The sequence below is a fragment of the Centrocercus urophasianus genome, unplaced genomic scaffold (genome assembly GCF_019232065.1).
Source record: "Centrocercus urophasianus isolate 14NV4802_14NV808 unplaced genomic scaffold, USGS_Curo_1.0 seq_28, whole genome shotgun sequence".
Taxonomy (NCBI): domain Eukaryota; kingdom Metazoa; phylum Chordata; class Aves; order Galliformes; family Phasianidae; genus Centrocercus; species Centrocercus urophasianus.
The window spans coordinates 6,648,817-6,660,897 of record NW_024884844.1 but is presented as its reverse complement, the minus strand read 5'-3'; the positions used below and the strand labels follow the sequence as shown (position 1 = coordinate 6,660,897).

Genomic DNA, 12,081 nt, shown 5'->3' with positions numbered 1-12,081 from the left:
GATTACTGCAGTCTAGAAGTTCCATTACATATAGATTTACTGCAGGCAACTAGGACTTTTAACTGAGAACACAATGCCAGTTGTTTTTTTTCCAAACACATTATTCTAATGGTATTGTTTCTAATATTTATCAGTACTTCGAAAAATACCATGAAATGCATGCAATTTTCCTCCACTCTCCCCCATAAAATGATTATTCAGCTGGCTGTCTTCATAAGATGAATAAAATAAGATCATACTGTATCTCAGGTAGCTGCACTGTGACATCTTTCCCCTTAAATTCTCCGTGTAAATAACATTTGAAAGAGGCACTTGTTTCAATTATTTTACCAGGATTAAGTTATCAGCCTCGTTAAGAATTATTGTCTTCCTAATACAACCATCTTTACATGCACTCTCTTCATGAACATTTAAATGCATAATAATTCCAAGACTTTAGACTCACAAGTAACTTGATTTTTGGAATAATTACCATAAAGAGTGAATGACAACTAGAAAATAAGTGCCAAAATGATAATGTTGTACTGCTCCATTTTCCAAGAATGAAAACAATTCAAGACTGGAGAAAACTGTACTAAAATTTGCATGAATATCCTCACCCCTGTATCATAACAGTTCATCATATCCATGTACTATGGAGCCTGACAAAGTAGAAACACTGATGATGAATATGAACTGTGACTGCTAAAACATAACCAACCACAATTTAAATAAAGCTGTATCAATTTTAGACATTGTTTACCTCTTCTGTTGCCATTGCAGCCATTCCAGTCATCAGAGTTTTAATGCGAAGCTAGGATAAAACAACAGGTATTACACAAATCTTCTATTACCTAACTTATCTCTGACTATTGACATATATGTATACAACTAATATAACATAACGGGTATTTTAATGCATGTAATGGGATAGTAAATCTGTGAAAGTTAATTCAGAGGTGTCTGAAACTACCAAATACAGAAAAACTCTTCATAAGAGTACATACTGTAAGTTAGCCTGCAGCTCCTGTATCAACCCAAACCTTTACCTCCTAAAAATGCTCAGAGTCCAAAGCAGAATTTACTTTTTTGTTACTGAATACCAATAAACGTTTAATTCTGGGACACTGACTTCAAGTTCCATATTCTCTTCAGGAAAGCAAGCACAGAAATCTTCCTTCCTGAAGCGAATGACAATGATAGAGGAGATCAGTGATAACTGTTTCCCTCCCCACCAGTTAGTTTCATCCACGCCTATTTAGACAGATGACACACCTCTTCAGCTGCCCGAAGGTCATCTTCATCACAAGGCTCAGCTTTTCCTGCTGCTGCAAGCCCTGAGGGTAGCATAATTTTCTTATCTTCAGTCTTTTGAAGAGAAATTAAGAAAATATTAAATCTAATTCCAGTAATCTAAAGTATTAATACAGATAGCAAGGAGAAAAAAGAAAATAACAACAATAAAAAAACCCAGATCTACTATGTTCCAGTTATGGAAACATTTCAGCTACTGGAACAGCCTCACACATCATTTCATTTTCATGACAGCCTTTTCACACTTCATAAGTATTCTAGCTCTTCAAGACAGTGTCCCTGGCTGGCTAGACACATCTTTGGCACAGATCCATTATTCCATAATCTTCTGAGAACTACCAGCCCCACAAGCCAATTGTGCAAACCGAAATACGATGTTGTATATCTTTAAGATGTTACAGCAACCAATGCTCCAACAAAAGCAATGCAATTATTCTAAAAATTTGAGCATGTTTTAAAAGTTCAAAAGTTTTTCACCTGTTCTGTTTTTCCTGCTTGTCTGCTAAATCCATACCTCCTAAAAGAATAACAGTAACATGAAATAAACACATTGTTGTCTCCAACTCCCACAAAGAAATTAAACTGCTATCAGTTTTTACTGATAAGATTCACTAAAAAGTGATTCATTAAACAAAAATAGCATCCAAAGCCATGCTCATGTTAGTTTTGGAATTCTTTACATTAATGAAATAAGCAGGTACTACAGCATATTTACAGAACAATTCCACCTCAGTCCACTCTTTCCATCATGATTTGTACATCTAGACTCTTCTTACAATGTTGGGACATAAAGGGCAAAAGGGCTGTTCTCCTTTCAGTCAGAATTTAATCCTGAACAATTAGCTTCTGAATTCTAGAAAGGCCTTAGGAAATTGTAAGTACAATCTACACTCCTCAGAAAAAACAGTCTTACGTGCTTTGATGAAACTGTAATTTCTTTGTGAAGCTCAGTGTTCAGAGCCTCAAAGATATACTCACAATTTTCTACCTCTTTTTCTGGAGAGGCGAAATTGATCTTTGAATTATGTTGCTAATTTAGAAATACTATCTTAAATAAAAATCAGGTAGAAAGGAATTTTAGAGCTGAGCAACTTAGACACACTTATGAAGCACTAAACCCAAAGCATACCAGTCACAAAGAACGATGCTTTCTATATGACTAGATCACAGCTACAACTCTTTAATTCCTTAACTACTGCAGAAGCAGGACTATTTATGACTTTAATGGCTCAAAGCTAAAAGTGTAACTGTCACTTGTTCTCCATTTATTCAATACTCACACTTAAGGGGTAAATTCAGTCCTATTTTATGACAGCATAACTCCAAGTTTTCAAGAATTCACCAACAGTATGTTCTCTCTGCATTTTAAAGCTCAGCAACGTAGGCAAAGTGATAGAGCATCACCCTCCCACAGAATATGTATAAAGCTGTTTTAATATAGAAATATTCAACAGTATTGTCATCATTGCATAAGCCATTTTTAAGGAGCAAAGAATAAGTACATTCAATAAACATAACTCACTAAAGGGGCAAAGTCAGAAAATGGGTTCCCAATGGTGATACAACATGGTTCATTGTCCATATACATATATATAGCATAGAGTTCACAGGGGAACAGGATGAGTAAAATAAGTCTGAAACCTGACTGGACTATATCTGAAAGCTTGATTCTCAAGTAGAATTAAAAACAAAACATGATCAATTTTTAAATGTACACAACATAAAACCCTCAAACAAACCAAGTCTTTCACCTGCCATATTCAAGAAGCGTAGCGTGAACCTTTGATTCCTCATCTACCAGTTCTTCAGCCCCCTTCTGACGTTTGTATTTTCTCTGGGGTTTGTAAACCTCCTGTCAGACAAGACAGTGGATGAAGTCAGAGCTCGCAGAAAGCATTTTTTACTGAATAAATAAATAAGCAAAGCATTACTACTTATAGTGGCATTTTAACATTGCTTGTTTTCAAACTCAATGTACTTCAACACCTGATACTTCCTGGGGTTTTTTTTTTGGAATTACACAAAATGTTACACTAAATTCATTTCCATGTGCAACAGAATCTGTTTTTCCACATTTTAAAGAAACTAGAATGAGTTATTTAACAAGAAACATCATTTCTTCAACCTTCTCCTTAATCATATTAAAAAAAAAAAAAAAAGAGAAACAACACAACAAATGTCTACTGAAAAAAGTAATGAAGGTTCTACAATTTACCAAGGTATAGAATGTTTCCTCTTTTACTAGTCAGTTCTACTTATAATGATATTAATTAAACATAACCATTATCTACACAGTCACCACAGATTTATCCAGTCACAAGAACTAAAGCAGATCCTACTGCCATTTAAGGAACAAAAATATCTTAACAAATCTTTTTGCTAAAATCTTGTGCTATTATCCTAGGGTGATCTTAGAGCTGGATGACAATCCATCAACAAAACAAGGATTCATGGAACACCACAAGTTGACATTTACTCTTATCCTTTTCTTTTTTTTTCCCCCCCTGAGAGGGAGTTCCAACCTTCATCACAGCAGAGAAAAACTTCATCATCATTACCAAAGAGTCAACAACAAAAAGCAACAGCTTTATTTCCTTTGGTTTGTTTTACATTGGAATAATTTAAAACCCCTCAAGAGCCAGGCTCAGAATGGTTAAAACAAACACATAACTAAAATAAAAGATGGAGTTGAAGCTTGTGCTTTTTATATATGCTTTTTTTAATACGCTTAGCTTCAAACAATTCTATTCATGCAGGACAAATGATTCAATGCAAGAAGTTGCAAAGGAAAATAAAAGTGACTATGCTTTGCTTGATATAATCTTGTATACAACACAAACTGATTTTCTACACTTCTTGAACTTTAACCTTGCTAAACCAGTTTTCAACCTCTTTCAAAGACACATAATCCCAAAATAGAGATTTTAAACAAATCAGAATATTATTCCTTGGCAAATTTCTCCTGAATTTAGAAGTTATCTTTACAATTTTTCACTTGTTTCCAAACTGAATTTCTGTCATCTTTGTTTCAAACCTTGTTACATTTTTACCAGTAACATCAACAAGCCTTTTGCCATGAAGAAACTCCACAACATGCATTTGCACACCCACAGAAAAGCAATCAAAGTCATAGCTTTTACGGTGGTACAAAATACTATATATAAAGTGCAGCCACTGTACCATTAACATTAGCCTTGGCATTAGCCAATCAAGTACTTGAACAAAGTCACTGTAAGAGAATTTCCATTTAATAGACACTTTCTACGGCAGTACTTACTGTAATAACCATTACTGATATTTAATATTCCCTTTTCTAACCTTGGGACCATAAATCACACTGTACTGTCCCTCTGAGTAAAGAAGGGCAGGTCCTTAGAGCACAGGTCTAATGATGAATTCAGACAACAGCCTAATCTTTCACACATGGTGATTCTCTTTTAGGAAAGTTGATTTCTCTTCCAATTCCATTGTAAGGCAATTTAAAGGTGACCTGCAGAAGTCTTGAGATTATATCCTTCCTTCCAGTTTCGACAGACAGACAGGAAAGCTTGTGTGCCTTTTCCCCTTAAAATTCACTCTCCACATTCCTCTGGACTACACTCATGTGTTGATACCTTAAAAGATCTCATGAATTAATCTTCTGTTCCCTCTGTTTAGAAGGTTGTACTGGTATACAGATAAAACAATCACACCCATTTATGATGGAGATAACTCCCTCCACCCCCCAGAAAAAACCCAAACAATCCAACAAAACTGACAAACAAAAATATCTCAAGAACAAAAAAAACCCACACCATCCTGAAATGGGTAACAACAGTTACTAATGCCTGTAATTAAAACTGTCATGGCAGAAATAAGTATTCAAACGTATTAGTGAGAGATCATACATCGGTCATCATCTGAGGACATTTACAGCAACACCCTTTTAAAACATACATTAATTCAACCACATAACATTCAGTTCAGCAGTACTCATGTAGTTCATTTGGAAAAATAAATGCCTCCAAAATATGACAAAAGAATAAGATGATTTGCCTGGTGCAGTCCACTAAACAAGTGATCACATTGCCCATCATACCAGCACTTAACACCTCTATCCACAAATAAAACCACAAAAAAAATGAGAGTGTAGAACACCTGGCAGGAGCTGCCTGAAATAGCAGTGATTTTCCCAGACGAACAGCATTTTCACCACTTTTTGGAAGACTCCTGGTAGTGCCCTATTCAAAGCACACCTACATTTATCATCATTTCTCAAAACACGTTTGCAAGCAAGCTGGCAAAAATAAGACAGCAAGCAAGGACAGAAATTTGAGCTATTAGCCAGGCATCTGAATTCAGATAAGAGGCAATGACACATCTTGGAAGCATTTGTTAAAAATATTGTCAAATATATAAACAGAGTTGGAGGATCTGGATTGAAGGAGGAAGAACCCAATGGATACCATCTTTCCAAATCAACATTTGCTACCTGAAGATAACTTCCATGAAGCATGTTGTATATTTTCACCGCTAACTCAAAACAGTAAAAACGACAAGGTCTGAAATGCAGACATTTAAACTCAAGACATCACTGCCATTTTGATAAAATTCAAAATAAATTAAGCCCAGTTGCTGATGGCTTCAGACAAACAGCCCAGTGAAGGCTGAACAACCTGTAAGCAACCCTGTGATATGTTTGATAGCATGGAACACCTTGCACTGTGTTGGTGGTTTACCTAGATGTACCTAAAAGGTTTCCAACATCAAGTGTTGTCTTCTGTAACCCTTCCTGAGAACGATATTCAGCATAGGAGCTTCTCAGGAGAAAATCCAGGAGCAGATGCTTCAAGCAGAATTAAACCAAACACTATCATTCATTACTAAAATTGCTTGCTTCTTGATCATTAGAAAATAATAATAATTTACTTACAAAGATATCAGTAACTGTTTTGATAGCCTTCTCTTTTCTTTGCATAAATTCATCATCCTGCAAGACATCAGAGGTGATTAAAAATACCAGGAATGAAGACTTAATCTCAACCATTGTAATAAGTTTAGCAAACAAATTTGTCAGATACTTTCTAACTGAGTTGACCAATTGTTTGCTGAAATGCTAGTGATTTCCTATAGCAGAAAAAATATTTGTTCCTCACATCTGCTAGGTAGGCACATCTTTAAAACTGTATCCAGAGTGGCAGTCTTTTTGGTCTCTGCTTATACAGTATCTGACATTTATGCAAGCCTAGTCCTTCCAGGGGATCTCATTACTACATTACAGAAAAAGAAAGTTGGCATGAACACTTCACAGAGCTGTGATGCTGATACTGCACCCAGGCATTCTACATACTGTAACAGAAAAGCAAACTATTTTCTGTCTTACCTCTGGAAGTCTATGAGTTTTTTGAAACTGTGATATAGAGTAAGAACGGATATAGTCCCCCATTTCTTCCCTTGTTTCTATTGCACGTTTCACCAGCCACTGAAAAATAAATCCGCATCAGTGGGAAAAGGAAGGAAGACAACAATAACCAACATTGAACTGCTGCATAATTGTTTTTAATACAATAAAGAAAAACACAAACAAGAAAATTTATTTGTGAAAACGGTAACTGAAGGACTACTCCTAATAAAAGGATAAATAAAGACCAGCATTAGCTACTGTATAAGCATCACGTTGGCGATTCCTCTACGAATTAAAGAGAGGAATGAAAGGTCGAATCACACAACTAATAAGAAATTATAAGAAATCACATGGCTTCCCTTGCAGTTGTAATTTCACATGTAAACACCTAAACAACCTTCATTCTGCTGAATTTCTTATATTGTACAACACAAATCACTTCTGAGCCACTCTGTTCACATTACAGAGGGGCTCAACAGGCTAAAGACTGAACTGACTCCCCTTCCACACTTCTTGGAAAGGGGCCAGATACCCCCCCCAAAACACTTCTATGTATGTGATTTTAAACTGTACTGCAGAATTAGTTATGCTCCTTCATGATTTCCCCTATAGTTAGCTTGTAGTGCAATTTCTCATATACTGAATTGCTTTTATATTTTAATTAATTTCTTACAAGAAGTATGGAAAGTATTGAAGCTTCAACTACTAGAAATTCTCAGCTGTCAAACTGATTTATAAACACCATGAAATCTTCACAACTACAAGTAAAGTTCATCTGAATTCTACCAAGATCGATTTGTGTGATCCAAATATTAGCATCTCAACTAAATGTATTCCAAAAAGAAAAATGATGAGTCTCTGAAATGCAAATAAGCATGTATCACTTTCAGCATTATTCATTTAGCTTGCATTTTTAAGGAAGAAAAAAAAAAAAAAAAAGAAATCAATAATTGACTTCCCCCAGAAGATCTACAGCCCTCCTTACCCCTTCTAATAATATGATTTGGAGAAACTTCATATCCTAGCAGGAGGAAGCTACTACTTCACAGTAGCACACTTTTAGCTAGTAACACACTTTTACAATGTATGTGCGACCAGGATACTAAGTAATTAGATTTTCAATAGTATTCATCATTACTACTTGTTAAACACTATTAACATTGTACTTCCGTAATATAGAGCAAAACCACAGTAGTACACAAAACTGTGGAACTTCAGTTTTCTGGCATTTCTGTTTATACCATGGAACAGTCAGTGTAGCTCAAACTCACCAGACCATGACATCCATTCTATCAGCCAGCAAAAATTATATCACATTCTATAGTCAAAACACTACTATGCTATATGAGCCACCAGGGTTGTCCCTTTGCTTCACTACTTACGGCACAGCCTTTGGTTCCAGACAGTAATGTGCTTACAGCACAGACACAAAAACAAGACTATACTCTGCATGCAGGCAGGTATACCCCTATTTACTCCAAAGATTCCTTCAGGAGCACACTTTAAAACAAAGATTGTCCAGGTAGCTTGTACATAGTATGCGGACATTCTTCTACAAAGCAAGCTTGAAATGTTCACAGCCCATGTGAGCAGTCAGAGTGGAGGCAAATGGGCTGGAATTGGACATAATCACGAGCTGAACAGATCTGGGCTCTCAGTGCTAGGACCCAGCACAGAATCTGTCTTTCCTCATTAGTCCATAGCACACCACTAGGATGTGACCTCATGAGTATTGGCTCTGCCCCAGGTAGAAGCCACTACATCTAGGCTCTACACATTTCAACTATTTTTTCCTGTTACAGATCATTGATCTTTTTCACAAACTACAGCTCCATTGTGAAACAATGCAACTTTGAGCCTATGAAGTTTTCAAGAACCATATGCCTGCGAAAGACAAAAACATTTCTTGAGATATTTATAAGACCACACAAAAAGCCACAGGAGACTCAAGTACACTTTAAATACTGTCAGAGAAGATAAATCCTGTGAGCTGTTGACAGCCTGTGCAGCAGGTCACATCAGAGATCAGATCCAACTTGGGATTCAAGTTTGAGCCAAAACCAGTTTTCTGCGCTATAAACACGAAAGCGAAGGGAGCATGCTGACAACAAGAGAGCTCAAAATATAAGCTATAAATTGCAAAGCACACCTTCACACAAGATTGTGTATGTACTTTTCTCTGTAAACACAAGCAGAATTCACTCAGAAGAACTTGACCATATCTGCTCACTGGGTTCTGAATTTTTAAGGCTTTTTTCCCCCCATTTTTTAAAAAAGAAAAAAATCTTTTACAGCCTGTGGCAGTGAGCCAGGACAATTTAATTCTTCCTATTCAGAAGGATTCAGCTAAATTCCTGCTATTGAGTTCACTGGACTAGCTTGCACAGTGCAAAAGCTTTTGGAACACAACTCTAAGCAGGGGAAAGAGCTTCTGTATCACCTGAGGACTGCCTTGTGATTTATAGTTAGTAAGTGAATATTGAATTCAGCTATGAATTGAGTGAAGTGTCATTATCAAATACACAATTCCTATAAGCCGTGGTGTCTTAGGCCTGTTAAGATCCTGCGGCCTTCCAGAAAATGACAGAAAGCCACGTTTCCAGAAAATGATCTTTTAAACCAACAACTTAGGTTCACCAAGAAAGACTTTCTTGACCAAGCATGGATTAGCTGTACTAGCAATTAAGACTGAGTGTCCAGAAGTAACATCCTAAATCAAATTTTGGACAAAGGAGGTTAAGAGAAAAGAATACCTGGTGCTACATTTTTTGGAGCAGAAGTAATAATTTACATTTTCACTTTAGGACAGGAATTATTCTTCCCGTGAGAGATGTCATTTATACGATATATGTAGCCAATTATTATCATTTCAAATTGATCAGGGCAAGAAATTAATCTGAGGTAGGTTTTCTTCACCAGTAGGATAGAAGTTCAGAAGCACAAAATCACATTGACAAAATACAAGTTTACCTCTGTAAGCAGGAAGATTACAGCTTGAAAGCTGTGTACTAGTCGCATGTCTGGGGGAAAGAGAGTTAAGAGTAATTTCCCTCAAGAGCCTCTCACTACAAGATAAGAAAACCAGGAAGTTCTCCTTGCTTCTTATAAACTGGAATTTATATGAAACTCTTGCTTGCTACACTCTTTCACAGGAAGGAGGAAAGGAGATAAAGAAACAGCCTGGCCAGACTGCCTCCGCTTTCCGTTTATGAGGAATACGTTTTTGTGTGCAGATGAAGTTAAAGTCTGAAGAATGATAATAACATACCAAGCATTCTTAAGATACCACATGTAAATGGAACTTATCACATGTCAGTCTGAATCTTAATAAAATGGAGAACTATGAGCATGCATGCGGTCAGTGCTGCTCAGCAAACACACAGCAGTCTGTGCTGTAAGGTCACATCAGAGGAATTTATTTTTCCACTCATACAGTCTTTCAGGTCTTTTAAGCAGACAAATACCACAAGAGACACTTCAAAGAATTCAGTATCTGTGTTTTTCTTATCTATAATCTATACTAAACTATACTGTACTAATACTATACTATACTAAACATCTATAATGCCATTCAGCTCTCCAAAAGCATTCATTTGAACTACCTTTCTATCATTACTCATTTCAAAGTTAAATAAAGAGACAAACAGTACTATGGTATGGAACCTTGTTAAAGTCTGAATGCAAATTTTATGGCCTTTTTCAGCAAAGTATTGATACATAGCACAATTATTACCTGTACAACAGGAAATATATGAATGAAATCCAGACCCTGGATCTGATGCGGTTCCAAACGATGAGGACACTTCATTTTTGGTAATACTGACACAATTTTTTCAGTTAAGGCACTATTAGGAGGAAAAAAAAAAAAAAGTAACAAAACAAAAACAGATGAACACAAATGCACATGTACCCCAATTTTCTCTTGAAAATTTCCAATTATTTCTGCAAACACAATTAGCAGTTAGAAAGTTCCCTCTAGTGGCTTCCATTGCATACAGCTCTAACTTTCAGTTACAGAGTAACTTCTACATTGCACTATATATTCCCCAGCAATGATTAAATCACCTGTCATTTCAGATGAAATTGCTCACCTAAGATACAAAATGCTAGATACAGTGTTTATTTCTACGTGTGTATGCTGTCTTTTAGCAATACTCTGTAAAAGATAAGCATTCAAAGACTAAAACATCCCTTCTAAGGACTTAAAAATTCGTTAAATAAAACTGCCAAATTATCCCAATGTCATTACTGAAAGTTTAGGAGTACAAATATGTACTACACCTAACTGCTAAGCAGAGTACAGTTCATATGGTTGTGGTTTGAAGTGGATAAAACTGAATTTACCAGCAATTATTTCACTCCGATCTGGTGAAATGAAAAGGTTACTCTAACAAAGCATCCACTTACAAGAACACCATTCTGCTTCCAAAAAAATCCCTCATTGTAGAGCGAGGCCTTTTTTGCTGCCCGTACTCTACACTGCATTTTAAAGCAGGTGTCAGCATCAAGAATGAACGTGGAGAAATTAGATTTTCCCATGAAGGAAAACAATTAAGTGGCCCAGTACCGACTTCAGTGATATCCTGTACTGCTCAGATCAGATGGACAACTGATACTCTGACAGAAACGAAGAGGAAGAAGAGGGATGAGACAGACTAGAGTCTTGGAATAGTGCCTTTACAAAATACAAATAAATCATTTCTGCTGCTGTGGGAGTTAAGCTTGGTTTTTGTTTCGCCACTTTTACATGCAGTCAGTTGGAGAGAGAAAAGAACATTTTAAGAATAACTTAATTATTTCCTGTTCTTAAGGGTAAGAAACATTTTCTTGGCAGCTAACAACAAAAAAACCCAGAACAAGAAAACCCACCACTACCATCTTCATCGCTCGTCTAAATTTAATTGTGTGTTTTTTTGCTTTATGTAGCTGTGATGATCGAGTAGTTCTAAATTTAATGGAGTACCAACAAATTTTATTTCTAAATGCATTAAAGTCTTGCCAATGCTAAATGATTTTTGAGAAAACAGTACAGACTCCTTCCAACTACATGGAGAAAGTAAGTCTCTTCTATAACTTCTATAACTATAACTTACTTTCCACGAACTTTAACTATGGCTCTTATCACAGAAACACAAAGAAATAATGCAGTTCAGAATTGATTCTCTCATAATTTTTCTCATAAATGATTTTCACAGCCTTTCTAAATACTCCTAAACCCGCTAATCCCTGTGAATTCCTTGCATGAGAAATTATACTGAAACAAAATGGTCTCATTAGGACACAATAAGGATAGGTAACTGTTTTGGCAACAATGTCATGCTTTAGATTCTGTCTGCTGATGCCTACAGTTGCAACCCAGAATCAGACAGAGGAATCAGACAGAGGAATCAGACAGAGGAATCAGA

General features: G+C 36.1%; 1 protein-coding gene across 7 annotated transcripts in view; it reads right to left on the bottom strand.

The window, feature by feature from the left end:
* CCDC93 (coiled-coil domain containing 93) overlaps nt 1-12,081 on the bottom strand; it is a 56,317-nt gene that overhangs the window by 18,598 nt on the left and 25,638 nt on the right. For 6 of the 7 annotated variants that reach the window (XM_042827093.1, XM_042827092.1, XM_042827091.1 and 3 more), the window contains 7 exons: nt 10,410-10,521; nt 6,656-6,754; nt 6,206-6,262; nt 3,045-3,145; nt 1,255-1,347; nt 1,112-1,160; nt 743-793 (listed from right to left, as the gene is read on the bottom strand). In XM_042827093.1, the coding sequence (XP_042683027.1) occupies nt 743-793; nt 1,112-1,160; nt 1,255-1,347; nt 3,045-3,145; nt 6,206-6,262; nt 6,656-6,754; nt 10,410-10,521 (562 nt within the window). Of the gene's footprint in view, nt 1-742; nt 794-1,111; nt 1,161-1,254; nt 1,348-1,770; nt 1,811-3,044; nt 3,146-6,205; nt 6,263-6,655; nt 6,755-10,409; nt 10,522-12,081 lie in introns of all 7 variants that reach the window. The other variant, XM_042827090.1, reaches the window with a different exon arrangement.